Source organism: Taudactylus pleione, unplaced genomic scaffold, assembly GCF_031769625.1.
Source record: "Taudactylus pleione unplaced genomic scaffold, aTauple2 ptg000655l, whole genome shotgun sequence".
Lineage (NCBI taxonomy): Eukaryota > Metazoa > Chordata > Amphibia > Anura > Myobatrachidae > Taudactylus > Taudactylus pleione.
Window position 1 is genome coordinate 280,740 of NW_028285057.1, and position 26,376 is coordinate 307,115.

General features: G+C 48.6%; 1 protein-coding gene across 6 annotated transcripts in view; it reads left to right on the plus strand.

Annotated features, from left to right (window-relative positions):
- The first annotated feature begins 508 nt into the window (after window positions 1-508).
- MED25 (mediator complex subunit 25) overlaps window positions 509-26,376 on the plus strand; it is a 49,524-nt gene continuing 23,656 nt past the window's right edge. For 4 of the 6 annotated variants that reach the window (XM_088455404.1, XM_088455406.1, XM_088455405.1 and 1 more), the window contains exons 1-6: window positions 510-720; window positions 4,021-4,167; window positions 22,576-22,621; window positions 22,701-22,825; window positions 23,838-23,936; window positions 26,253-26,373. In XM_088455404.1, the coding sequence (XP_088311530.1) occupies window positions 4,043-4,167; window positions 22,576-22,621; window positions 22,701-22,825; window positions 23,838-23,936; window positions 26,253-26,373 (516 nt within the window). In that variant the 5' untranslated portion in view covers window positions 510-720; window positions 4,021-4,042. Of the gene's footprint in view, window positions 721-4,020; window positions 4,168-22,575; window positions 22,622-22,700; window positions 22,826-23,837; window positions 23,937-26,252; window positions 26,374-26,376 lie in introns of all 6 variants that reach the window. The other 2 variants (XM_088455407.1, XM_088455403.1) reach the window with 2 other exon arrangements.

Consider the following 26,376-nt stretch of genomic DNA (forward strand, 5'->3'; position numbering starts at 1 on the left):
TTTTATTGATGGGGCCCCCATTACTTAGTTGCCCTGTGGCCCCCACAAGCCTTAATCCGGCCCTGCTCATCTGTTTAATCAAGGAAAGCGCGCGTGATCGCGCTCCGCACCCGTTGTGCAGCACACTGCGGCCGTCCAGGTCATGCGTCACGCTCACGTTGCAGTTAAGGCTGGGGGTGAACACACCGCTTCCTGAGCTGCTGGACTGTGCCCTAAAAGCTGGACTGTCCTACTAAAATTGGTACGGCTGGGAGGAACGTTTATTTACTGTATTATTATGATTATTATTATTGGGAAGTCACTTTTAAAATGTATTAACGCCCAAGAGATGAAAAACACATCTAAACATATGTAAGGGAGAAGTAGCATTGCTGCCATAGATGATGAGACAATGAATGAGTGTAGCCCTGGCACACACCATCCTCCGCCTCCTCCCTTCCTCACACCATGCTGTCATCTTACCAGTCCAGCACTGACTGTGACTGAGCCTATGTCCACACTGACTACTGCTTCTGCTGTGCAATGTGCATTCAGTACACTCAGACAGCACGAATCGATCCTGGAGCTGCATGCAAGGCGGTGCTCTGCTAGCCGCCCTGCGCAGCCGCTCGTGAGGAAAAAGAGTCCGGGCGCCCCCGGGAGGAAAAGAGAGAGCCGCATCCCCCGGAGCCCGCGCTCGGGAAGGGGGGCGCCCCCCACCCTCCTCCCAGCTGCGTCCAGGTACCCCAGTGTGTTTGTGTAGTGAGAGAGGGATAATGATTCCTCATTGGATCTAGTAGAACTACAAGTCCCATCATGCTTTACCAGTTAACCAGGGACTTGCAGCTGCAGAGTTAGTAGGTTGTGTGTATAATATATATTGCTGCACATAATTGATTTGTATGTGATATGTGGGTCTTGAAATCTGCAATACATGACTGCTGCTGCGAGGGCACAATAGGGAACTGCATCTACACATTGTACACTAACATTCAGTCCCTGCTGCCCCCCATCACTAATATACAGTCCCTGCTGCCCCCCATCACTAATATACAGTCCCTGCTGCCCCCCATCACTAATTTACAGTCCCTGCTGCCCCCCATCACTAATTTACAGTCCCTGCTGCCCCCCATCACTAATTTACAGTCCCTGCTGCCCCCCATCACTAATTTACAGTCCCTGCTGCCTCCATCACCAGAGATAATGTACAATATACAGTCCCTGCTGCTCCCCATCACCAGAGATAATGTACAATATACAGTCCCTGCTGCTCCCCATCACCAGAGATAATGTACAATATACAGTCCCTGCTGCCTCCATCACCAGAGATAATGTACAATATACAGTCCCTGCTGCCCCCATCACCAGAGATAATGTACACTATACAGTCCCTGCTGCCCCCATCACCAGAGATAATGTACACTATACAGTCCCTGCTGCCCCCATCACCAGAGATAATGTACAATATACAGTCCCTGCTACCTCCATCACCAGAGATAATGTACACTATACAGTCCCTGTTGCCCCCATCACCAGAGATAATGTACACTATACAGTCCCTGCTGCCCCCATCACCAGAGATAATGTACAATATACAGTCCCTGCTGCCTCCATCACCAGAGATAATGTACACTATACAGTCCCTGTTGCCCCCATCACCAGAGATAATGTAGAATATACAGTCCCTGCTGCCCCCATCACCAGAGATAATGTACAATATACAGTCCCTGCTGCCTCCATCACCAGAGATAATGTAGAATATACAGTCCCTGCTTCCTCCCATCACCAGAGATAATGTACAATATACAGTCCCTGCTTCCTCCCATCACCAGAGATAATGTACACTATACAGTCCCTGCTGCCCCCCATCACCAGAGATAATATACAATATACAGTCCCTGCTGCCCCCATCACCAGAGATAATGTACAATATACAGTCCCTGCTGCCTCCATCACCAGAGATAATGTACAATATACAGTCCCTGCTGCCCCCATCACCAGAGATAATGTACACTATACAGTCCCTGCTGCCCCCATCACCAGAGATAATGTACACTATACAGTCCCTGCTGCCCCCATCACCAGAGATAATGTACAATATACAGTCCCTGCTACCTCCATCACCAGAGATAATGTACACTATACAGTCCCTGTTGCCCCTATCACCAGAGATAATGTACACTATACAGTCCCTGCTGCCCCCATCACCAGAGATAATGTACAATATACAGTCCCTGCTGCCTCCATCACCAGAGATAATGTACACTATACAGTCCCTGTTGCCCCCATCACCAGAGATAATGTAGAATATACAGTCCCTGCTGCCCCCATCACCAGAGATAATGTACAATATACAGTCCCTGCTGCCTCCATCACCAGAGATAATGTAGAATATACAGTCCCTGCTTCCTCCCATCACCAGAGATAATGTACAATATACAGTCCCTGCTTCCTCCCATCACCAGAGATAATGTACACTATACAGTCCCTGCTGCCCCCCATCACCAGAGATAATATACAATATACAGTCCCTGCTGCCCCCATCACCAGAGATAATGTACACTATACAGTCCCTGCTGCCCCTCCATCACCAGAGATAATGTACAATATACAGTCCCTGCTGCCTCCATCACCAGAGATAATGTAGAATATACAGTCCCTGCTACCCCCATCACCAGAGATAATGTACACTATACAGTCCCTGCTGCCTCCATCACCAGAGATAATGTACACTATGCAGTCCCTGCTGCCTCCATCACCAGAGATAATGTAGAATATACAGTCCCTGCTGCCCCCATCACCAGAGATAATGTACAATATACAGTCCCTGCTGCCCCCATCACCAGAGATAATGTACACTATACAGTCCCTGCTGCCTCCATCACCAGAGATAATGTACACTATACAGTCCCTGCTGCCCCCCCCATCACCAGAGATATTGTACAATATACAGTCCCTGCTGCCCCTCCATCACCAGAGATAATGTACAATATACAGTCCCTGCTGCCTCCATCACCAGAGATAATGTAGAATATACAGTCCCTGCTACCCCCATCACCAGAGATAATGTACACTATACAGTCCCTGCTGCCTCCATCACCAGAGATAATGTACAATATACAGTCCCTGCTGCCTCCATCACCAGAGATAATGTACAATATACAGTCCCTGCTGCCTCCATCACCAGAGATAATGTAGAATATACAGTCCCTGCTACCCCCATCACCAGAGATAATGTACACTATACAGTCCCTGCTGCCTCCATCACCAGAGATAATGTACACTATACAGTCCCTGCTGCCCCCCATCACCAGAGATAATGTACACTATACAGTCCTTTCTGCCCCCATCACCAGAGATAATGTACTATATACAGTCCCTGCTGCCCCCATCACCAGAGACCCTATACAATGACACTTATCTGTCAGTATTCTAATCCTCCCCCTCTCAATACCCTAACACTAACCCTCCCTCCCCGATGCCTGACCCTAACCTGCCCCCCTAGTGCCTAAACCTATCCTCCTCCGCCCCGCACCCTAAATCTAACCCTCCTCCCTTAGTGCCTAATCCTATCCCCTAATGCTAACTCTCCACCCTACCCCGTTACTTACCTTGGGATTCCGGCGGTCGTGATGCCGGCGCCGGGATCCTGATAATTATCGGAATTCTGAGCAGCTGAATTTTCGGCGGCCGGATATTGACCGCATCCACCCTGCATGCCCTGGCACAGTTTTAGCACGCCCGAGCAAGGAAACACTGGCTTGGCATGCTGGGATGTGTAGTTCCAACAGCAACTGGAGTGCTGGAGTTTACCTACACCTGCACTATAGTATTTCTGACCCAGCTGTTTGGTGGGCATTTATTTTCTCCGTCTCAGAAGTATCATGCAACCAGGGATTTTGTGCAGGTCACATACGGAATATATAAATGTATATATACATATTAGATTGTATTTCGTTCAGGCAATACCATATTAACTATATCCCTATAATATCTTTCTGTGCCATCTCTTGTCTAAACCCCAGTGTTCATCTCCCGCAGATTGCGCCGGCCAGATACCGCTATGGATGCAGCGTCGCAGGGTAACGGAGGCATCGTAGCCGATGTTGTCTTTGTAATAGAAGGAACAGCAAATTTAGGACCCTACTTTGAGTCCTTGAGAAAACATTACCTGCTCCCAGCTATAGAGTAAGTCATGTTTCCAACCTGATGTACAATGTATCACTTGAAAGATGGATACTTTTAAAAGTTGATGTTGTAGCTGATCAATTTATTTGGGCAGCCATATTTACTGTGCCGGTTGTCAGCATAGATGTATTGTGCTGGTTTAGATTGCACAAGTAGTTTATGGTGTCGCTGACCTAATGTGCTTTATGCTACATTGTGGGGGAGAAGAGCGGCAGAGCATGGACTGACAAGGAGCACTGGCCCATACTGTATATGCAGATGGTTCTGGGGTCATCTTTATTTATTGCAGAATATTCTTTAAGTCCTGTCTGTCTGATACAGCTTTTCTGGCCCGTTCTGTCCAGCTAAATGGTCTACCGCCGTCGTTACACAAAGTAATGTAGGAATTAGACGACAGTCAGTTAATTGTTATGAGAAACCAGAAGAGATGTTTGACCATAGCTGTGTTAATTTTCCATAAAATAGCTTGTAGCAGTACATGTGAGGTGCTCAAGGATCTTAGGGCCTGATTCAGTCCCACTCGCAAGCGGGTCGATGTTTACCCCCTGCGCCGCCTCTGGCGTGCGCATGCACGAGATCCAGCCAGCGACGGCAGGGCTGGATTTCCCACTCATCAACAATGGCACCCGCCTAGGGCCCGGCGGCTCCCAGGGGGCTCGTTGCCAGGGTTGTGTGGAGGATATTAACTGGGGATCAGGCGCTCCACAGGAAGTGTCAAATAGTGCACTGCGCTGCTGGGCTGGCTAGCTGAAAACTCCGGCAGGCGGAAGCAGCCTGATGGGTGCCAGCTCCAGGACCAGGATAAGGGCCGGTGACGGGGCTATACACGTCCCGGACCCCGATGTTTAGCGGGGGCCCGAGGTTCAGGGGCACAAAATGGGGCCCTGGCAAACTAAATGGTCCAGCTGCCCGAACAGCGCATTGCACAAATAGGCCCAAAAAATGTATTTCTACTTCAGGGTCCATAGGGGGTCCACAGGGTTGACCTTGGGGTTATAGCTGGATCAGGATCCATGGGCACCACACAGTTAAGCTTTTAGCTCCCAGGATGCACTTGGGTCCTCCCCTATACCCCGCCCCCGAGCCACAGGCACCTCAGTGTAAGTTGGTGCCCGGCCGGAGTCAGTCACCGCACAGGGGGAAGCTTTTTATTTTAGGGTAGATTTATTTATTTTAATCTCTCTTTTTTCCTACAGACGGCAGCGAAGGGCTGTCTATACAGACGCCCACGCTGCCGCTCTGATCCCCGACTGGCGCCGCGACGCCAGTACTGATCTGGGGATCGCGGCGGGAGGACAGAGTCCGTACTAGCCGGACTCTGTCTACCTCCCAGGACTGCTGCCGGAGTCGCCGGGGATTCAGGTAAGCCGCGCGTCGCTGGCTAGCGGCGGCGCGCCGAATGCCTTCAGATGCAGTCCTTTAGCCTCCGGTCCTGGGGACAGACCGGAGGCTGCTGGCAGTGGCGGCGGGCCCCCCCATAACCCGTGGGACCACTAGACCACCAGGGATAACAGGCAAGCGGGAAGCCAGCATCCCTGGGGTTATGGCCAGCCAGGGGAGGAAGCCTTCCCTGTTCAGCGGCTCCTCCCCTCAGCTCAGCGCACCTTTCAGCACGCAGTCTGGCGTCGCTGAGCTGCAGACTCTTCGGCCACTCCTCCTCTGAGGTCTCTGGGGGCCATTTTCTCACAGTGGCAACGCAGATCTCAGGGAGCACACGGACCGGTCCCCCTGTGTACCTCTCCCCTGATTTAAGGACAGTGTACACAGCACTATAGCCCTCCCAGACACTGAATCTGGGAGGTTGATTGTAGTGGAAAGGTGCAGTGAGTATTACTTCTGCATGGTATGTGACTTTTGCTAGTGCTGCCTGTCTGTGCTTATTTTCCGCTTACTGTCAGCTTATACCTGTCCCTTTACTTCTCCTACAAGCCCTACAGGTGTGTGGGGGAAGGGTGTTTCTGCTGACCTCACTTATATAGATCACGTATTTGTGAGGTCCGTCACATACAGTTGTGTGCGACACAGTGCCATATTGTGGGCTGTTGTTCAACACACCGGTGAGTGCGTTTACTTCTGCCCTGTTGCCAGATATATAATATATTCTGTCATGTCAGACGAGGAGGTTGAGCGCTCAGTTGCTCCGGCGTTGGCCTCCTGCGGACGCTGTTCTGCAGGAGTGGATAGGGAGGATTTGTCACAGGATGGCCTGTGTAGTCGGTGCCAGGTGGCTCCTGGCCCATGCAGACCTTCTGTGACGCAGGAACCACCGTGGGCGATGTTTTCTCAAGTGCTGGTGTCTATTGCGGACCGTCTGTCGGTCCCGACTGCTCTCCCTACTAGGGCGTTACCCCAGCCGACCATCCCCCATTCCCCGGGTGTCCCGCAGTTATTGCGGAGTCCTCCTGGGTCTCAGTCTGTGGGTCCCTATGCGGGGCTGCCTATGTATATACAGGCTTCCCCTGTGCCGCAGCAGCCTGTGGTACCTTTTCAGGCCCCTATGGCGACTCCTCCACCCTGGGTGGATGTGCTCTCCAACTCCGTGCAAAATTTGGCGACCGCATCCTCGGCTTTTCAGTCAATGTTGCAGACTGACATGCCTTCCAGGGTTTCAAAACGCCCACTCATGGCGCGGGCGGCTCAGGTTTCGGACTCAGAGGGTTCCTCAGATGATGGGGAGGTCCCTGATGACACTGACTCAGACGCCTCGGGCCAGGAAATGGATACCAAGTCGTCCATTAATGTGCGAGCACTGGTTAGGGCGGTGCGAGCTATTCTTCTTATAGAGGATGAGGCACCGGTTCCTAAGTCGAAGTTTCCTAGTTTCAAAAAAACTAAGGTGGCTTCTGCGGTGTTTCCCCTGTCGGATCAGTTGACGGATCATATGGCGGTAGCTTGGCAGGCGCCCAGTAAGAGGTTCCTTCCTCAGAAGCGGTTGACTTCTAATTATCCCTTCCCTGAGGCACATTGTAAAAAATGGGAAACTCCACCGGCGGTGGATTCCTGTGTCACCCGTTTAACTCGGGGCGCTACCTTACCATTACCGTCGATATCCTCGCTGAAGGACCCCACGGACAGGAAAGTTGAAATTTGCTTAAAGTCTATTTACTCCCTCTCCGGGGCGGTGGCCCGACCGTCCATGGCCATCTCCTGGGTGGCCAAGGCCATTGAGGGGTGGGCCAATGCATTGGAAGATACCTTCCCGGACGACGCTCCGGATGTCCAGAGGGCTTCTGTTGGGACAGATGAGGGACGCTGCTTCTTACATTGGGGAAGCTTCTTTAGATGCTAGTCTGCTGACTTCGCGGGTATCGGCTGCAGCGGTGTCTGCCCGCCGATCCTTATGGTTGCGGTCCTGGAGAGCGGACTTGGATAAAATAGTGGATACCCTGGCTAAATCCAAGTCGGCTTTCCTCCCTTCAGCGGCACTGCCTGCTAAGGTTCGGAGTTCGGCTTTTCGTTCCTTTCGGGTTCAGGGTAAGGCAGTCTGCGAGTAAGACTGCCTCTAAACCCAAGAAGCAAGCCTGGAGTGCTCGGCGCCCTTCCAAGCAGGAAGATAAACCTGCGGCCTGATGGGACGGGACTCCCTCTGGGGGACCTCAGAGTGGGAGGCCGACTTCTTCTATTTACCCAGTGCTGGCACAAAACCACCACGGATGCCTGGGTTCGAGAAGTGGTCTCCCAGGGGTACGCCCTGTCTTTTCGGCACAGACCACCCCACCAGTTTTTCTGCACTAGTCCTTCTCAGGACAAGACCAAGGCGTTACAGATTCAGGAGGCTATAGAGTCGTTACTGAAAGCAGGGGTCGTTGTTCCCGTTCCTCAATCACAACGAGGGACGGGGTATTATTCGTCTCTGTTTCTGGTGCAGAAACCCAATGGTTCTCATCGCCCTATCCTCAACTTGAAGTCTCTGAACAAATTCCTCAGAGTTCCCAAGTTCAGGATGGAAACGTTACGTTCCATCATTCTGGCGATGGAACCGGGGGATTACATGGTGTCCCTTGATATCCAGGACGCCTACCTCCATGTTCCGATAGCACCTACGCACCAGCGGTATCTGAGGTTCGCTATCCTTCAACACCACTATCAGTTCCGAGCGCTACCCTTTGGTCTCTCCACTGCACCGAGGGTGTTCACGAAGATTATGGCGGTCATGGCCGCACATCTTCGGAACCAGAATGTACGGCTGCTGCCGTATCTGGACGACCTCCTGTTGCTAGCGAGCTCCCCAGAGGTACTGCTTCAACATCTCCACCTGACGATCGCTTGCCTGCAAGCACACGGGTGGTTGATAAATTGGAAAAAGTCCTCCCTGATTCCATCACAGCGGATGGTTCATTTGGGAGCCCTGCTGGATTCGCGTCAGCAAAGGATCTTCCTTACTCCGGAGAAGGTCGCCTCCCTACAGCTGCGGATACGCAGTTGCCTGAGCAGTCGCCGCCTGTTGGTCCATTCGGCTATGAGAGTTCTGGGGTCCATGGTGTCAACATTCGACATGGTGGAATTTGCCCAGTTCCATTCCCGGCCCCTGCAGGGGCTGATTCTATTGGAATGGAACGGGTTACCTCACCGGAGCCGCTCTCAGGTGCTGGTGTTGTCTCCGGAGGTTCGGCAATCTTTGGCTGGTGGCTTCAGACAGCTCATCTGGTCGAGGGGTGCCCCTTTTGGATCCCGGACTGGGTCCTGCTCACGACGGATGCCAGTCTCCGGGGTTGGGGGGCAGTGACCGGTTCATTGTCTCTCCAGGGTCGTTGGTCGGCGGAAGAAGCACTTCTCCCCATCAACATCCTGGAACTGCAGGCAGTATACAGGGCCCTGCAGTCGTCCGGTCCCGCTCTTCACGGAAGGGCGGTACAGGTGCAGTCCGACAACGCCACCACGGTGGCGTATATCAACCACCAAGGAGGAACTCGCAGTCGGGCAGCGATGTCGGAGGTGTCTCGCATCCTGACTTGGGCGGAGTGTCACATTCCAGCGATCTCGGCGGTCTTCATCCCCGGAGTCCTCAATTGGGAAGCGGACTTCCTCAGCCGTCACGACGTGCATCCCGGGGAATGGTCGCTTCACCCAGAGGTGTTTCAGCTACTCGTGGACAGGTGGGGACTGCCGGAGCTGGACTTGATGGCCTCCCGTCACAATCACAAGTTGCCCGTTTACGGGTCAAGGACAAGAGACGCAGGCGCAAGTCTGGTGGACGCGCTGTCGGTGAAATGGATGTTTCACCTGGCGTATCTGTTTCCTCCGATATCCCTATTTCCTCGGGTTCTGCGGAAATTCAAGCAGGACGGCGGCACGCTCGTGCTGGTAGCTCCGGCGTGGCCCAGACGTCCTTGGTACTCCGATCTCAGGAGCCTCTCCATCGACGCTCCGTAACTTCTTCCTCAGTGTCGGGACCTGTTGTCTCAGGGGCCCTGCCTTTACCCGGATCTGGGTCGGCTGTCTTTGACGGCGTGGCTCTTGAGACAGCCGTCTTGAGGTCTCGGGGCTTCTCCAGTTCGGTTATTGGTACCATGCTCAGGGCACGCAAGCCTGCTTCAGCACGGATCTATCACAGAGTGTGGCACACTTACTTTCAGTGGTGTGAGTCCAGACATTATGATCCTCAGGTGTTCCGAGTTTCTAGGATCTTGGAATTTCTTCAATCAGGATTGCACCTCGGCTTACGCCTTGCATCTCTGAAGGTTCATGTGTCCGCCTTGTCCGTGTGGTTTCAACGGCCGATTGCAATACTGCCGGATGTTCACACCTTTTTCCAGGGTGTTCTCAGGATCCAGCCTCCCTTTGTGGCTCCTTGGGACTTGGCGGTGGTTCTACGGGTCCTGCAGGGTCCTCCGTTTGAGCCTCTTGAGTCGGTGGAGCTCAAGTGGCTGACATTTAAGACTGTTTTTCTCCTGGCAATTGCTTCGGCCAGGAGGGTGTCTGAATTGGGGGCGCTTTCCTGTCGCCCTCCTTTCCTGATTTTTCACCAGGACAGAGCAGTGCTCCGCACTCGTCCTGAGTTTTTGCCCAAAGTGGTCTCGAAGTTCCACATTAATCAGGAACTTGTTGTGCCAGCTTTTCAGTCCCCTGATCTTTCAGCTGGTGAGACTTCCTTAGATGTGGTCCGGGCGCTTAGAATTTATGTGGACCGGACGGCTTCAGTTAGGAAGTCTGATTCCTTGTTTATCCTCTTTGGTTTTCACAAGAGGGGTTGGCCTGCCAACAAACAAACGTTAGCCCGTTGGCTTCGTTCCGTTATTTGTGAGGCTTATGCACAGGAGGGTTTACCTGTGCCAGCCTCTGTTAAGGGTCATTCCACTCGGTCTGTGGGTCCCTCTTGGGCTGCTAGACGTGGCGCCTCTGCTGTTCAGCTGTGTAAGGCGGCCACTTGGTCTTCAATTCAAACGTTTTTGAGGTTCTATGCGTTTGACACCTTCGCCTCTCAGGATGCATCCTTTGGGCGCCGGGTGCTCCTTTCAGCACAGGAGCGTCCCCGCCCTTAGTTGAACTGCTTTGGGACATCCCCAAGGTCAACCCTGTGGTCCCCCTATGGACCCTGAAGTAGAAAACAAGAGATATGGTAAGAACTTACCTTTGTTATCTCGGTTTCTACGAAGTCCATAGGGTCCACAGGGCGCCCGCCCTGACGCACCTGGCTTCAAATGGGCTGTGTGGCTGGTCACCAGTTTTCTGTCTCCCATTGCTGTGAGTATGGTTTCTTGTGTGTTCCAGTCTTCCTTCTCTCTGTTCCATAATCTCCTCCGGCCTAGGCTGCTTACCAACTGAGGTGCCTGTGGCTCGGGAGTGGGGTATAAGGGAGGACCCAAGTGCATCCTGGGAGCTAAAAGCTTAACTGTGTGGTGCCCATTGATCCTGATCCAGCTATAACCCCAAGGTCAACCCTGTGGACCCTATGGACTTCGTAGAAACAGAGATAACAAAGGTAAGTTCTTACCATATCTCTTGTTTATGTCGCCCCAACACCTCCCCCCTTATCAGTGCTGTCACTTGGTCTGGTCCGGTACTCTGGGCAATGGGTATGTGGATGACGTCGCGACGCGCAACGTCATCATGCATGATGCTGTCCCAGGCGCCGGCCCCCAGGAAAGCTAGACGACCCCCGTTGATAATTCATGGCGGCATAAAGCTGCAGGCCTGCATCTCTCCTACAAACACCTTCCCTGGATGTCAGATTCCCCCAGGAGCCAGAGTGACTGGCAAATCAGCAGCCTGAGCCTTTACCAATAGACTGTTGTGAGGTGAATTAGCCTATCTTTTTTTTACTTTAATATTGTTGATACTTCTTTCTCCTTCATCCACTAGGGGACACTGGAGTTCAAGACAGTGGGTATAGACGGTGGTAGAGCAGAGCCTGGCACTTTAAATAATCTAGAAGTGTGACTGGCTCCTCCCCCTCTATGCCCCATCAGCCCTAGTTTTTAGAATGTGCCCGAGAGAGCCGGTCGCACATCAGGCTGTCTCCAGCCTTTCTCATATATATTTTTAGTTATTAGACAAGCACTGAGGACAGGCAGGCTGCTTACTGTGGCAGTCTGCCTGCTACGTGGGAGCCGCCGGGAAGGGCACCACATGGCTACTGCAGCCTGTGTCCGGTGACCCTAAGGAGGGGGCACACATAATGGAGTCATCTGACCCTGCGAGGACCCGCCACTGCTAACACTGGCATGTGTCCGGGTTCCACGCCGCCCCCTCAGCCCAGCATCCCGGCCGCAGCAGTCCGTAAGTATGACCACTGCTCCTGATTAGCAGGAGCAGTGGACGTTAGCTGGGCTCAGTGACATGCCGCTAGCGGTCACTGTTAAGCCCGCCATTTCAGCGGTGCCATTTGTAAAGCTCTGTGGCTCAGCGTTAAGGCGGGCTCTCCCCCTCAGTGCTCTGCACTGCAGCGAGGTCAATGCAGCGCTGACAGGCCGCAGTCCGGGTCCTCCTCCCCAGAGGGGAGCAGGAGGGGGTAGCTGCGGTAGGCGCGCCACTAGCAGGAGCTTCCCTGTACTGCGCCGGGGCTTGTAATGTAGAAGCTCCGGCGACGGCATTGTCAGGGGCACGTGGACACCGCTTCAGTGCATGCACCGCGCACCCTAACAGAGCCGTACAGCGGCTGTCTGTAATCACCGCGCCAGTGCTTAAAAGAACACCGGCGCCGGGTTGATCTCCCGCGCGCCCATTAGACGCCGCTACAGCGCGCCTGTCTACCTGCAATGTCCCTCCTCTTGTTACAGGAGGAGACGCTGCACCGCGGATTATAGAACCACGGCTTGCGAGTCAGGTCTCTGATTAGGGGAGTGGTGCGATGATAGCGGGAGAGTCTCTGTTGCACCGTGCACCCTCTTGCCCTGTATTCCCCAGTACAGTCTATGTGCCCCAGGCTGCAAGTGCAAAGAATCATCTTAAGCACCGCGTGGAGGCCCGACATTCTCCATAACAGGAGCGCTGCGTCTGCCTTTTCAAAGGGCGAGCTAGTATAGGCAGCTGAGGCACAGTCAAAGTTACAGACCTGCTGGACATAGAGCAGCGTGGTTCTGCTATCATTGTTCTATAACAGATAATGGTTGACATGACTGCCTTTCAGCGCTGACGTTGTAGGCTCAGATCCCTCCGCAGCCCTTTGCTGTGTGGAGTTTGTGTGTACTCCCTGTGCTTGCAGCACTACCTGAGGTTTCATAGTGTAGTGGTTATCACATCTGGATTACAGACAGCAGGTCCTGGGTTCAGTCCCCAGTGAAACCACCAAATAGCTATTAGCAGCTCTCATCTAAACTCAGGAGGAGACGCTGCATCCCGCAGCTCCTGGCGGGGCTGTGCAGGCTTCTCTATTGGCTAGTCTATAGCATAGGGCTAATAGCCTTAACGTTATACCAAATGCAGCTCCCCAATGTAGCGATGTATGACCGGCACGCCCTGCCATAGCAGCCTACGACCGCCTGGGAATACCGGGAACTGTAGGCCTAGAACAACATCAGTGCTCCCATGAACCCTCTCCGGTCTAGCAGGAGAGAGGTTCAGTTAATGAGGGGTTTTGCATTAGGAGCCTTGAATGCTTCCGCTTTATGCAAAACCAGTCGGGGACAGCACGCTGCTAAAATATCCTGCCCCTACGCAGTAGCAGAATGACGGCCACATGCGACACATGAGCAGTCTCCCTGAGTGGAGGTAAGCCACGTGTGTGTATGTGTGTACATATATGTGGGTGTATGTATATGTAATACATATATATATATATATATATTTGTATGAGGTACGCGTATCCATATGTGGATATCGCTTCTTAGCCTTACCATAAGAGCAGAGGTAGGATCTGTTCTTATCAGTTTTATGTCGGATACCTAGCATATTGAAAGAAGGAGGCTGCGATTGGTTGCTGATGCGCTAGTTGGTACAATAACTCCGCTTTACACTATCTCTCCTTGGGGTTTGAGTTGTGTGTGTGTGTGTGTATACATTCATATATATATTTATGTATATGTATAGGTATGCCTATACTTCCACTATCATTAGGTTTACCTATAATTCCACGCATGCGAAAGCCGCCTGGGCTTACCAGAAGCTGTAGGCTAGTTCCATACATATTATATGGTGCTCTATAAACTAGTCATGTGATGCGGCTTACATAGTGATACTCTTAGGCATTGCTTCCAGTATGGACCCTATACATGTCCTGGGGCCTTCTTGTATGTCCACAAATGTATATAAAGATACGTACTTACACCCTCCTGGGGTTATAGTTCGGTTTCCGTCAGTCTATATCTACAGCGCCCTGTTCAGAGGACCTATTATTACTTGGTAGCAAACTTATTAGACACCCATTCCTTGTATGAATACTTGGGATGACAAACGCGTTATATGTCTAAGTACAGGTACCCTTAAGTACAGGTACCCTTCTCAATATCAATTCTGGTACTCCATATTATTGTCGCATATCTCAATAAAATTAGTCTCCAAGGGGCCCTTGTGTACACTTCATATCATGAAGGCCTAGAGCCACCTGCCGATATAAGTAGTGTCAGTTCTATTAATGGGGTTAGCAGCGCTGTGCTGACTGGAGTGTGACACTTCGCACACTCAGAGCGGTATTCCAGCGCCCCCTGCTTCCCTTCTAAGGACAGTAGTTATAGAACATACACAGGCTGGGGTGAATTTTGTCCTTGGGCTCCGTTCATTTCATGGCTCTTAATTATTGCTCATGTTCTTATTTAGAAATATTACTGTCATCTCCTGCACGCAGGTAGTATAGCTTAGGCACTACCTGCAGCAGGGAGTGCTTTAGCGTGGTCTCCTATCCCCTCCACATCCCACGCTGGGAGTCCTTCAGCGCAAACGGTAGGGATGCCTGTCACTGGATGACAGGAGTATAGTGATGGCTGGTTTGCTAGCAGAATGGGAACTAGCCCAATCCCCTTTTATTTTTGAACTATAACACCGCGTTATGAGGTTCTGAGAGGGGCCAGTTATTCAGCTAGTGCACATCCCGGCTAGTAGCGCTGTGCTGACGAGACACAGTCCTGCCAATTGCAGCGCCTGCTATTACCCCCTGTCAGACTTCCCCTTGGAACTGCCTCACCGCATCTATCACAAAGGGTGCCTAGCTTCATCTAAAGTCTGAGCTATCTCATGGTATACTAGCTACCTTGCCTAAATGTATAGTATTAGCCACTGTTCTGGTGCTGTGGCCAGAACTTATGGTTATAGCATACCCTTCACTCAGGGTTAGCTCTTTTTTTTGGGTCCCTTCCCCAGGCTTATGCCTCACATTGGCTTACCTTTGAGAGGAGCAGTACTCTTCCCATGCATATATGTGAAAACCATATACTACATTATAGGCTGATCTTAAAACCTTTTTTCATTCTGTGCTCACGTTAGAGGGTATGCATATGTGCATCTATATAGATTTATATCTTCTGTGCTCCATTCGGTGGCTCATACAAGAGGAAGTTAGTGATGCGCGGCTAGTGCGGTGGTATTACTGCCTCACAGCATTGAGGTCGTCTTTTTGATTCCCACTTCAAAAACGGGTTCATCTGGAGATAAAATGGCTCACCTGATAAGGCGAGTACACCAGTAACAGAAGGGTCCCAGGATCGAATGCCTGGGTGGTATTAGATTGGTGGGCATAATACGCACTTCACCATTATACATATTTATGTAAGGACTTACACTAGCGGACCGTTTTAGGGGTATATGTATGGTCTAACACGACTATACAGATACACATCCCTTATGGAACAGGCTCAAGTATAGAGTCCTGTTCTACGACTTTCTTGTCTCCACTAACATTTTGCTAGTTTCCACAGTATTTTATGCTGCACATCTCCAGATGGATGTCCGTGCTGTAGAGCATTGGTCTTGGCCCACTGAAGCTACTCTCTATTCCTAACATGGCAGGTTGCTGTGTGTTGGTAAAGGTCAGTGACATTCTACATAGCGTCCAGAGGGATTCTGGTCGCTCAAAGGTAAGAGCATACCTCACTGATGCCTAGGAAGAGGCTCATTTTTCATGCAACCTGACATACATAGTGTTATTCTCCCTAATGCACCCTAGCTGCTGTCCTAGCAGCCATCCACTCTTTTAATCAGTTGGCTCTACACTTTAGAGTTTTCCTGGTGTGTGGGTGCATCGTTACAACATTGGATTAGTGACACTATCTACTAGAATCTGTTGGGGTTATGGACCGAAGCGCACCTATGGGCTAGTGCACATCTTTACATAGATGTGTAACAGTCACTATGTTCCACGCAGGGGGCCTGGTTGGGTTTTCTGTTCTATATCTGTTGATATTTGATCACACTGACAGGTACCTGACGGGTACTTTCATGGTTGTCCTAGTGCTCTAGCCTTGCTGACTGGATGCTTCCCTATATTGGTAGCTCTCCCTGGTTGACTGTTGCATTCGTGCTCTTTTACTGGTAGGGTTCGGGCCAGCAGTTGGTACTGACTAGGCACTTCCATCATGTTGGAAGTTGTTTTCTTTTTAGCGGCAGCGTTTCAGTTGCTGTTTTATCCCTGTTTTCAGTATGGGATGTACTGCTGTCTGACCCTCTGAAGGGTCTTGTAGTCTCAATAATCTCTATTTCGACTCAGTCTCAGGCCCAGTGGGATCTCCACTCTTTGGAGACTTCTATGGCCTAACCCTTCCGCTGGTTAACAACTTTGTTGTAGTTGGACCTCAAGGAGGGTTCAGGGCGACTGTTCGGTCTAGTCTTTTGACTCCCTGCATACTCTGTTTGGAGTCTGTGGACAAGTTTAGCTCTGTATATTGATATTGTTATACTTCTGTATATACGATTTATGTCCAGCTGTGCTGGGATTCTGCTGTCTGCACCTGTTGCAGCTTCCTGTATAGCCTCTAGTACGGTTTCTCGAGTTTGTTCTTGTTTACGGCCCTTCTATGGATTCTTGTTGGGGCTCTCGGCTGCCAACGGTCCGGTTTGGTCTATTTCAGTTGAGATAACTGGTTCTGACGTTTCTCAACTGTCTTTGTTCTCTCGCCAGCCGTTCTGTTCCTTTTGACTTAACCTGTACGTTATGGAAGTTTCTATGATTGTTTAGCAAGGAGTGGTGTTTGTCTCCTGTGCTCTACGACACTTAATCCTCAGCTTCCGCTGGGCCTATGGTTCTTTGCAGTCCCTGTTTTGGTTTGGCCAAGGGGTCAGCAAGTTCTCCGCGCTTCCCACCCAGGAGGTTGGCTTTGGGACGTCCCCACTGTCTTGAACTCCAGTGTCCCCTAGTGGATGAAGGAGAAAATAGGATTTTGGTACTTACCGATAAATCCCTTTCTCCGATTCCACAGGGGACACTGGACGCCCGCCCAGCGCTGCGTACTTGCTGTTTTGTTTGGTTCCTTCTATGGTTGTGTGACTGCATGGTTTCCCTGCAATGGGTTCCTTTGTTCTCCTTCAGTCGGTCTTGTTCCGTTCTGTGGTCTTTTCCTTTTCCTAATTTTTCTGTTGTCCTCCGTCTCCTCTCGGGCTCAGTTCTTAAACTGGGGCTGATGGGGCATAGAGGGGGAGGAGCCAGTCACACTTCTAGATTATTTAAAGTGCCAGGCTCTGCTCTACCACCGTCTATACCCACTGTCTTGAACTCCAGTGTCCCCTGTGGAATCGGAGAAAGGGATTTATCGGTAAGTACCAAAATCCTATTTTTGCTATTACTGCCAAATAAATACTATGTAAAAATGGGGATATATATATATATATAATACACACACTCACACATGTATATGTGTGAATATATATGTATTTATTAACAGTTTCTTATATAGCGCAGCATATTCCGTTGCGCTTTACAATTGGAAGTATTAATAGACAAAACTGGGTAATAACAGACAGATATATAGGTAGGAAGGCCCTGCTTACAATCTATAGGGAAATAGGCATTGATACACAAGGATAGGTGCTATATATTGCATTTTGGTCCGGCCAGAATGCACAGTTTCTTGGTTGGCTGCATGATCCAGTCACACAGGAATGTCGGCCAAATGTCATGAGGATGTGAGAGATTGTGTGTGGACTGTAAAAGGGGATGTAATTAGATATGGAAGCTATGACGGTTATGTGGGAGTTTCTGGAATCTGATAAGCTTGCCTGAAGAGGTGATTTTTCAGGGAACGCTTGAAGGATTGGAGACTACAGGAAAGTCTTATTGTGCAAGGTAGGTCATTCCATAGAGTGGGTGCAGCGCGAAGAAAGTCCTGTAACCGTGAATGGGAGCAAGTAATGTGTGGGGATGAAAGACGCAGATCTTGTGCTGAGCGGAGAGGTCGGGTTGGGAGATATTTTGAGATGAGTGAAGAGATGTATGTTGGTGTGGTTTGGTTAATGGCCTTATGTGTAAGTAACAGTATTTTGTATTGAATACGGTAGAAAACCGGTAACCAATGGAGGGACTGACAGAGCGGCGCAGCAGATGATGAACGTTTCACAAGGAAGATAAGCCTTGCAGCTGCATTCATAATGGATTGTAATGGTGATAGCCTGTTTTTGGGAAGACCAGTAAGGAAGCTATTGCAATAGTCAATACGGGAAATAATAAGTGCATGGATTAGAGTTTTTGCAGTGTCTTGTGTGAGATATGGTCGAATTCTGGATATGTTTTTTTAGATGTATGTAACATGATTTTGAGACAGATTGAATATGGGAAACAAAGGACAGTTCAGAGTCAAGGATGACACCAAGGCAGCGAGCTTGTGGGGTGGGGTTGATGGTCGAGGTATCAACAGTGATAGAGAGATCAGGTTGGTAACTGTTATTGGCCGGTGGAAATATAATTAATTCTGTTTTAGAAATATTAAGTTTCAGGTGGCGAGATGATATCCAAGATGAAATGGCAGAAAGACATTCAGTGACACGGACCAATACAGATGGTGATAAATCTGGGGAGGATAGGTAGATTTGAGTATCATACGCACACATATGGTACTGAAATCCAAAAGAGCTGATTAGTTTGCCAAGAGAGGTGGTATAGATTGAGAATAACAGAGGCCCTAAGACAGAGACTTGCGGTACTCCAACTGATAGAGGTAGCGGAGAGGAGGCAGTCAGAAGAACGAACAGTAAAAGAGCTATCGGATAGGTAGGAAGAAAACCAAGAAAGGGCTGTGTCCTTAAGACCTAGGGATTGCAGTGTTTGTATGAGAAGAGAGTGGTCAACAGTGTCAAAAGCAGCAGAGAGATCTAGAAGAATTAGGAGTGAGTAATGGCCTTTAGCCTTGGCAGTGACCAGATCATTAACTGCCTTAGTCAGTGCTGTCTCTGTGGAGTGTTGGGAACGAAAGCCGGACTGAAGTGGGTCCAATAAGTTGTGTGAGTTAAGAAAGTGTGTGAGGCGGGTGTAGACAAGTCTCTCAAGTAGCTTGGAGGGTCATGGGAGCTGGGAGATAGGACGGTAATTTGAGAGAGTATTAGGGTCAGAATTTTGTTTTTTCAGAATGGGAGTAATCACTGCGTGCTTGAACAGTGATGGAAAGTTGCCAGTAGAGAGAGAGAGATTACAGATTTTAGTTAGGGTTGGGATAAGCACAGGAGACAGAGCTTTACTGATTTGTGAGGGTATAGGATCTAGAGGAGAGGTAATCAAGTAGGAGGATGAGAAGAGTGTAGATACTTCATCTTCGCTTGTGAGATCAAATGAAGAGAATATGCCAGATGTGTATGTAAATGTGTGGGTGTGTGTGTGTGTATATATATATATATATATATATATATATATATATATATATATAAAATTTATGCCACCCTCAGGGATGGGTGGGAGGGGGGCCCCAGAGATATCGGAGTATCGGGCCCCATGATTTCTGTTGCCGGCCCTGACCAGGAGAAATCGCTGGTCTGCTGTGTTGTGTATGTGATTAAAGGGGGCCACATGACATCATAGATCACACTGCCACACACCCTTGTCCTGTCCCACCCATGCACACAGTGCAAATGCAGCCACGAACTAGTAATCACTGTGGCTGCTGCTGCATACCGGAGCTACGGCGGGCTAAAGTGAAGTGAGGGTCCGGATCACCGATTTGGCAGACGTAGTGTGTATATTTTTTTCCTTTGGCAGACGTAGTGAGTATATTTTTTTTTCCTTTGGCAGACGTAGTGAGTATATTTTTTTTCCTTTGGCAGACGTAGTGAGTAGATTTTTTTTTTCCTTTGGCAAACGTAGTGTGTATATTTTTTTCCTTTGGCAGACGTAGTGAGTATATTTTTTTCCTTTGGCAGACGTAGTGTGTATATTTTTTTCCTTTGGCAGGCGTAGTGTGTATATTTTTTTCCTTTGGCAGGCGTAGTGTGTATATTTTTTTCCTTTGGCAGGCGTAGTGAGTATATTTTTTTCCGTTGGCAGGCGTAGTGAGTATATTTTTTTCCGTTGGCAGACGTAGTGAGTATATTTTTTTCCGTTGGCAGACGTAGTGAGTATATTTTTTTCCGTTGGCAGACGTAGTGAGTATATTTTTTTCCTTTGGCAGACGTAGTGAGTATATTTTTTTCCTTTGGCAGACGTAGTGAGTATATTTTTTCCTGTGGCGGACTTAGTGTGTTTATTTCTTTTGCTGTGGCGGACAATGTTTGTGTTTTTTGTTTTTTTTCCTGTGGTGAATATAGTGTGTATTTTTTTTCTATAGCGAATATTGTGTACATTTTTTTTGTAGCGGAGATTGTGTATATATATATTTTTTTCCTTTACTTGGTTGTTTTTCTACTTGTCTTCTATGAAATAACTTGTTAAATTAAAAAAATGGATTGTTTGGGGGAGGGGGCCCCAAACAGGTATCTAGCCTAGGGCCCCATGAGGTCTAAATCCGGCTCTGAGCGACGGTCGCTACGGATCTCGCACCAAAACGGGGCGGCTGTCGATTGTGATTGACAGCTCGCCCAGTTTTGGAGGCGGGCGGGGGGGAGGTGGCTGAACAATCGGAGGCGTTCCTGAAGGAACGCCTGCAGTTTGTAGGCGGCCCTACTGACATCACTAGTGATGTCAGTAGGTGGACTTCCTGCTCTATTAGAGCAGGAAGTCTACTGGGGCTTGCAATGGACGAGACCCTAGCACAAGGGTCTCGTCGCAAGCCCAATGCTCGCAAAAGCTGTGGGTGGTCACTCACAGCTTAGCGAGCGGCCAGGAGGCTGGCATAAAAAAAAAAAATGCCGCCCTGATTCAGAGCGAGCGCTCTGAAAGAGCGTCCTGCTCTGAATCAGGGCCTTATTACCAATGACTAGTTTTTCAAAAGTCTATAATGGTGCTATAAAATATTTAATTATATTTACACATTTAGGGCTATATTTACTAAAGTGCAGGTTTTTAGAAGTTGCCCATAGCAATCAGATTCTAGCTATTATCTTCTAGAAGGTGCTGGATAAATGTTAAGTAGAATCTGAATGGTTGCTATGGGCAACATCTCCACTTCTAAAAACTCGCACTTTAGTAAATATACCCCTAAACATGCTTTTTATGCAGACCTAACCTTTTATGTCTCCTACTTTATTATCAACCTTTCATTGCAACACTGCTGCTAAATGTGGGCATGAGATTCCTTCTATGCAGTTGATGACTGTTGTGTACAGAAAAACCAGAGTAAAATGCGGCAATACTTGTGAATCGGGTGTACGGAATGATAGGTGATATGCATCAGCTTAGAAATGGTCCTTATTGGACAGATGATATCCTCTTAGACTTGAGTTGTTATGTCAATGAAAATATAGTCCAGCGTTGGGCAGCTTTCAAATTTTTGTGCAAAAAAATGGATTGTTGATTAAATCCCGATTGCCAGAAAGGTTATCTGGTGCTACGCATATGGGATATGCAACTACCAAAGACATTTCAAGACGCGTTTCACATGTCACTGCATCCTTCATCAGAATCCAATAAAGGACCATTCATAATCTCATCCATATCATTCCTTTACTATACCGAAAGCCCGAACAATGAAGGACGGTGGTTCTCATGCCCTAACAATACTTGAATACTCCATAACCATAGAGATAATAAAATAATTTCTCTTCTTCTCTTTTTTTTTGGATCTCTTAGAGGACCACCACTGTGTTCCTTCTTGTGAATGGGATAGGGATATAGTGGTTCTTGTTTGCGCTTGAATTTCTGCAGCTCAAAATTGGTAAAAATTGATATTGGGTGGGTATATGAGCGTTGGTGTAAGAATGTACAGTAACTGCCTATGAATCTAAAATATGTTGGTAGATAATGGTGCAAGTGTTACTGAAGTCAATAATTATTGATTGAATGACAGTAGGTGCAAAACAAATGAAATAAAAATATGAAAATGGAATTTAAAAAAAAAAAAAAATTTCTTTTGAATTTTTCTTCTAAATAAAAAAAATAAATAAAAATCTCCTTTTAAATGAAAAAAAAAATTGGAAATAAAATGAAAGTTCAGCAATAAATGATTAATAAAAACAGTGAGAAAAGAAAGAAGGAAAGGAAGAAGGAGTCAAGAATAGAGATTGGCATACAATTTTCAAAATAATGTTTATAGTCTTAATAGACTATTTGGAGGTGTGCCAGTTCTGTAAGTAGCCCAGTTGGATCCGCTATGATGCAATCCTAGTGCCACCTAACTCACCCTGACTACCTTTGTGTTATAGTCGACTTCAGCTGCGGACTTCCGTCCGAGCCGCGACCACGTGACACGCCGGGTTGGCATCGCTTGATGACGTAGCACGCCGGGGGATGTTCGGTGGACTGGTAGCGGTGGCTGCAGTGTTGTTCTCCGGGCACTTGCTCAGACTCTCCACCGCGGGTCCTTGGACCCTTGGAGGTCTGAAACGCGGTGGAGAGTCTGAGGAAGTGGTAAAGTGGTTTCATGCTTGTATTTGTTGTTTATACAGTTCTGTTCAGCATTGCCCCATATTTATGCTGAAATATTGGCTGTACATTTAAACACCTTTTCATTTCTGTTTTTGGTTTAGATATTTTAACGGCGGCCCTCCAGCAGAAACAGACTTTGGAGGAGACGTGAGTTACTCATTGTGGTGTAAATGGCTGAGAGGTAGAGTGTGTCTGTATGTGCTCACTGCAGTGTCTTGTGTTTCAGTATGGAGGCACCCAGTACAGCCTTGTGGTCTTCAATACTGTGGACTGTGCCCCAGAGTCCTACGTCCAGTGCCATGCCCCCACAAGCAGCGCTTATGAGTTCGTTCAGTGGCTGGACAGCATCATGTAAGTCTTCATATATAGACGTTTCCGTATCTTAAACCTCTCTGCAATCATGAGATGAAGACAATTTATGCTTTTTTATACATCCTTTTATTTGCGTGGACTACTGTAGGCCTTTCCCTGTACCTCTCTAGACTGCGGTACAGTAGGGAAATTCTTAATGATGGCGTGACTTGTCAATGATAAGCTAGGGCTTCAAAATTAGCGGGGCAGCACAGATGGCATAGTGGTCAGCATCACTTCCTCACAGCACTGGAGTAATGAGTTCAATTCCCAGTCTATACTGATTTATGTGGAGTTTGTATGATCACCCTGTGTTTGTGTGAGTTTCCTTCAAGTGCTCTGCTTCTATCCCACACTGCTAGGATAATTGGCTTCCGACAAAAAAATTAACCCTTGTGTGTGTGTCTGTACATGTGATAGGGACTATATAGTCTTCATTCTGGGACTTTGCACCAGTCATGACCTGTGCAATTCCTCTTTCCTGCCTGGGGTGTCACTGTCTGCTCTGGTGCTTCTAGCACACTCAGCTGCTTCAACAAACCCATCAGACACAGACCACAGTGCTAGAAGCACCAGAGCAGAGAGCGAAACCCCAGGCAGGAAAGAGGAACTGCACGGATTGTAACAGGTGCAGGGTGCTAGAATGAACACTAACTATAGATTGTAAGCTCCACTGGGGCAGGGACTGATGTGAATGACTGAAATATTCTCTGTAAAGCGCAGTGAAATATGTGCGCCATGTACAATTAGCCAGATCATCTGTCTCTATGAGAATGGTGCCGAAGTGCTAACCAAATTGTGACTGTGACTTGTAGGCTTCATGGTGTGGTCATGGCTGTAGTAAATGTAATGATGGCCTATCTTACACTGTGTAGTGACTGACATGAGAGATGTGCAGTGTCTATGTATATGAAAGTCTGGCCATTCAGGAGATCATCGGCTTGTGTGAGGATGTGAGCAATGATAGGTGATGTGTCAGAATCTGAGGCTCGCTCTCTGGCTTTCTCACCAGGTTCATGGGAGGCGGAGGAGAAAGCTGCAGCCTCATCGCCGAGGGACTTAGCACTGCCCTGCAACTCTTTGACGATTTTAAGAAGATGAGGGAACAGATGTAAGTTAATGCGATGCTTCAGCCCAGCCTATTGCATTACATTTGTATAGGACATATAACTTTACAGAGCTCTGTCGCCATGGTGACCATGCTGCCCATTGCAGACCCTGCACCTTCTCCGCCTTACCCCTGTTGTACATGTATCGGAGTGGTCAGAGGCTACTGTAGGCAGAATGTCATCAACATGAGCAACGGAAAATGGTTTGCGCTTGACCTTCTCCACAATGCCGATAATGACCCTATGGAGATCATTATCAGGCATCTGGAGATAATGGTCTATATGTGCTCGCAAACAGCCATCCCTGCCGGCTTAAGTGATCTCTGTGTAGTCAAATTATACTGTGCTCTTGTGCCTTGTGGGACAAGCAGTAGGATTGCAAGTGTGTGGCCAGCTCATATAATGATAAGTTTGCCAAGTAGTCTGTGTAGAAGAGACAAAGACAGAAGTGATATATAATACTTTCCTATGGAGTTTTTGATATTACTGCATTTCTCTGTGTGCTCGTACCTTTCGTTGTCCTCACTTTGGGAATCAAATTAGGTATCTTTCATTTTTAACAATAACTGCCGTAGTAAAGTGCCCGAATGCCTGATGATGAGCCGCTGCTGGTGGGGCAGGTTCCTGTATCTACAGATTCAGTCCTGCAGAATGGAGGGCCGAGAGATATTCAGGGCTGCCATCAACGGGACCAACGGCGGCTCCAACGCACTAGCGAAGAGGGGCTGCTTATCCGAGCAGTGGTCCGGTCCCTGTTCTCTGCAGCGCCTGCCAGACAGGTGCATTGCGCATGCCCAATTCATTTGGCAGTACCGGCACATATGCACGAATGCCGGCTTCTATGGACTGTATCGGCTGCAGCCCCTAGAAGCCCGGTACTGCTGACGGAAAGGCAGGGAGTGGCTTTCCATGGGAAGTGCTCTATCCGCTAATCACGGTCTGGGGTAGCAGTCCCGGGGGAAGGGGAAAGTACCTATCCCATGGTCTTCCTGTCTGGCGTTTGATTAGCAGATAGCGTTTTTAATAAGCCGCTGCCAGCAGACTCTCTGTCTCACGGCGGGAGAAGGGGGGAGGGGCGGATTTTCCTGGTTGGGCTGCTAAAATCCGCCACTGAACAGGACTCCCTTCTAATAGGTCTGTAAACTGCGACAGTATCTGAATGTGGCAATCTCATTGAATACAATTGCCTCTTAATTCTAGTTGAAGCGTATCACACGTTAGTTACACGCGATTCAGGTAACCTCCTCTGACACTAAGCTGAATGTGACGTGCTCATGTGTCAATCTACTGTGTAGTAACAATAAATATTATTGCTCCCTGTTTGGGATGAGCATTGACGCCACTATATAGATAGATAGATAGATAGATATAGATATAAATAATTTGTGTATTAAGCTGTCCAGATGTTGCACTTTGTTGTAGGTGGCACAGCCCTTCCTGTATTATTGAGCACTGTGCGACACGCGCATTCTACGTTCTGTAATTTAGTGTGTGTGTGTGTGTGTGTGTGTGTGTGTGTGTATACAGCGTATATATATATATATATATATATATATATATATATCTCCCAGCAAACAAGAGGCGGCACTCTGAGATTATCATATAGAAAAAGACGTTTATTCAAATGTACATGGAGGCGATGTTTCGAGGTGTAATCCTCTTTCTCAAACCTACAGCATTACAGCACAGACAAAACACAAACATCACTTACCCCATTACATATCTGTCCGTCCGGCCCACGCTACTCCCGCAAAATCCATCCACCGAAAGTTCCACATGACGCACTTCCGGGTCGTGCGTTTCACCGTTACCCGGCAACCGCTGTATGCCACCCAGGGACACTTCCTGGTTCAGCTAACAGCCGCTGTATCGGGAAGGGGGTGTCACTAGGCCCTGCACCGTCCGTCAGACGAAAGGGGAATGATTACACAAATGGCAGCCTATTGCTCATAGACGACAGTCCCAGCTTACAACATTTGCAAATTTTATTCTTCCTCCAAAGTGTCTCAAGTTACATAACCTACATTAGCAAAGTATTATTCCAAATGCTGATACCGCTATTCCTTTGTCTACACCGCCCACATTTTGCTAGGCCAATGAAATATCACAGTGCTGATCATTGCATGAGGATTAGGGGGTCTATTTACTCAGCTGTGTTAGGAGATCAAGTGAACAGAGATAACTACCAGCCTGTGAGATGGCAGTTAGGAGCTGATTGGCTGGTACCTTCTCACTGTTCACTTGATCTCCTGACACAGCTTAGTAACTAGACCCCTAGGTGTTTTAATAGTGCTCTCTTGTGTATTTGTATCTTGTAGTGGGCAGACTCACAAGGTCTGTATCTTAATCTGCAACTCCCCGCCGTACCTGCTTCCAGCTGTAGAGAGCACAACCTATTCCGGATATACAACGGAGAACCTGGTACAGAAGATCGGAGAGGTA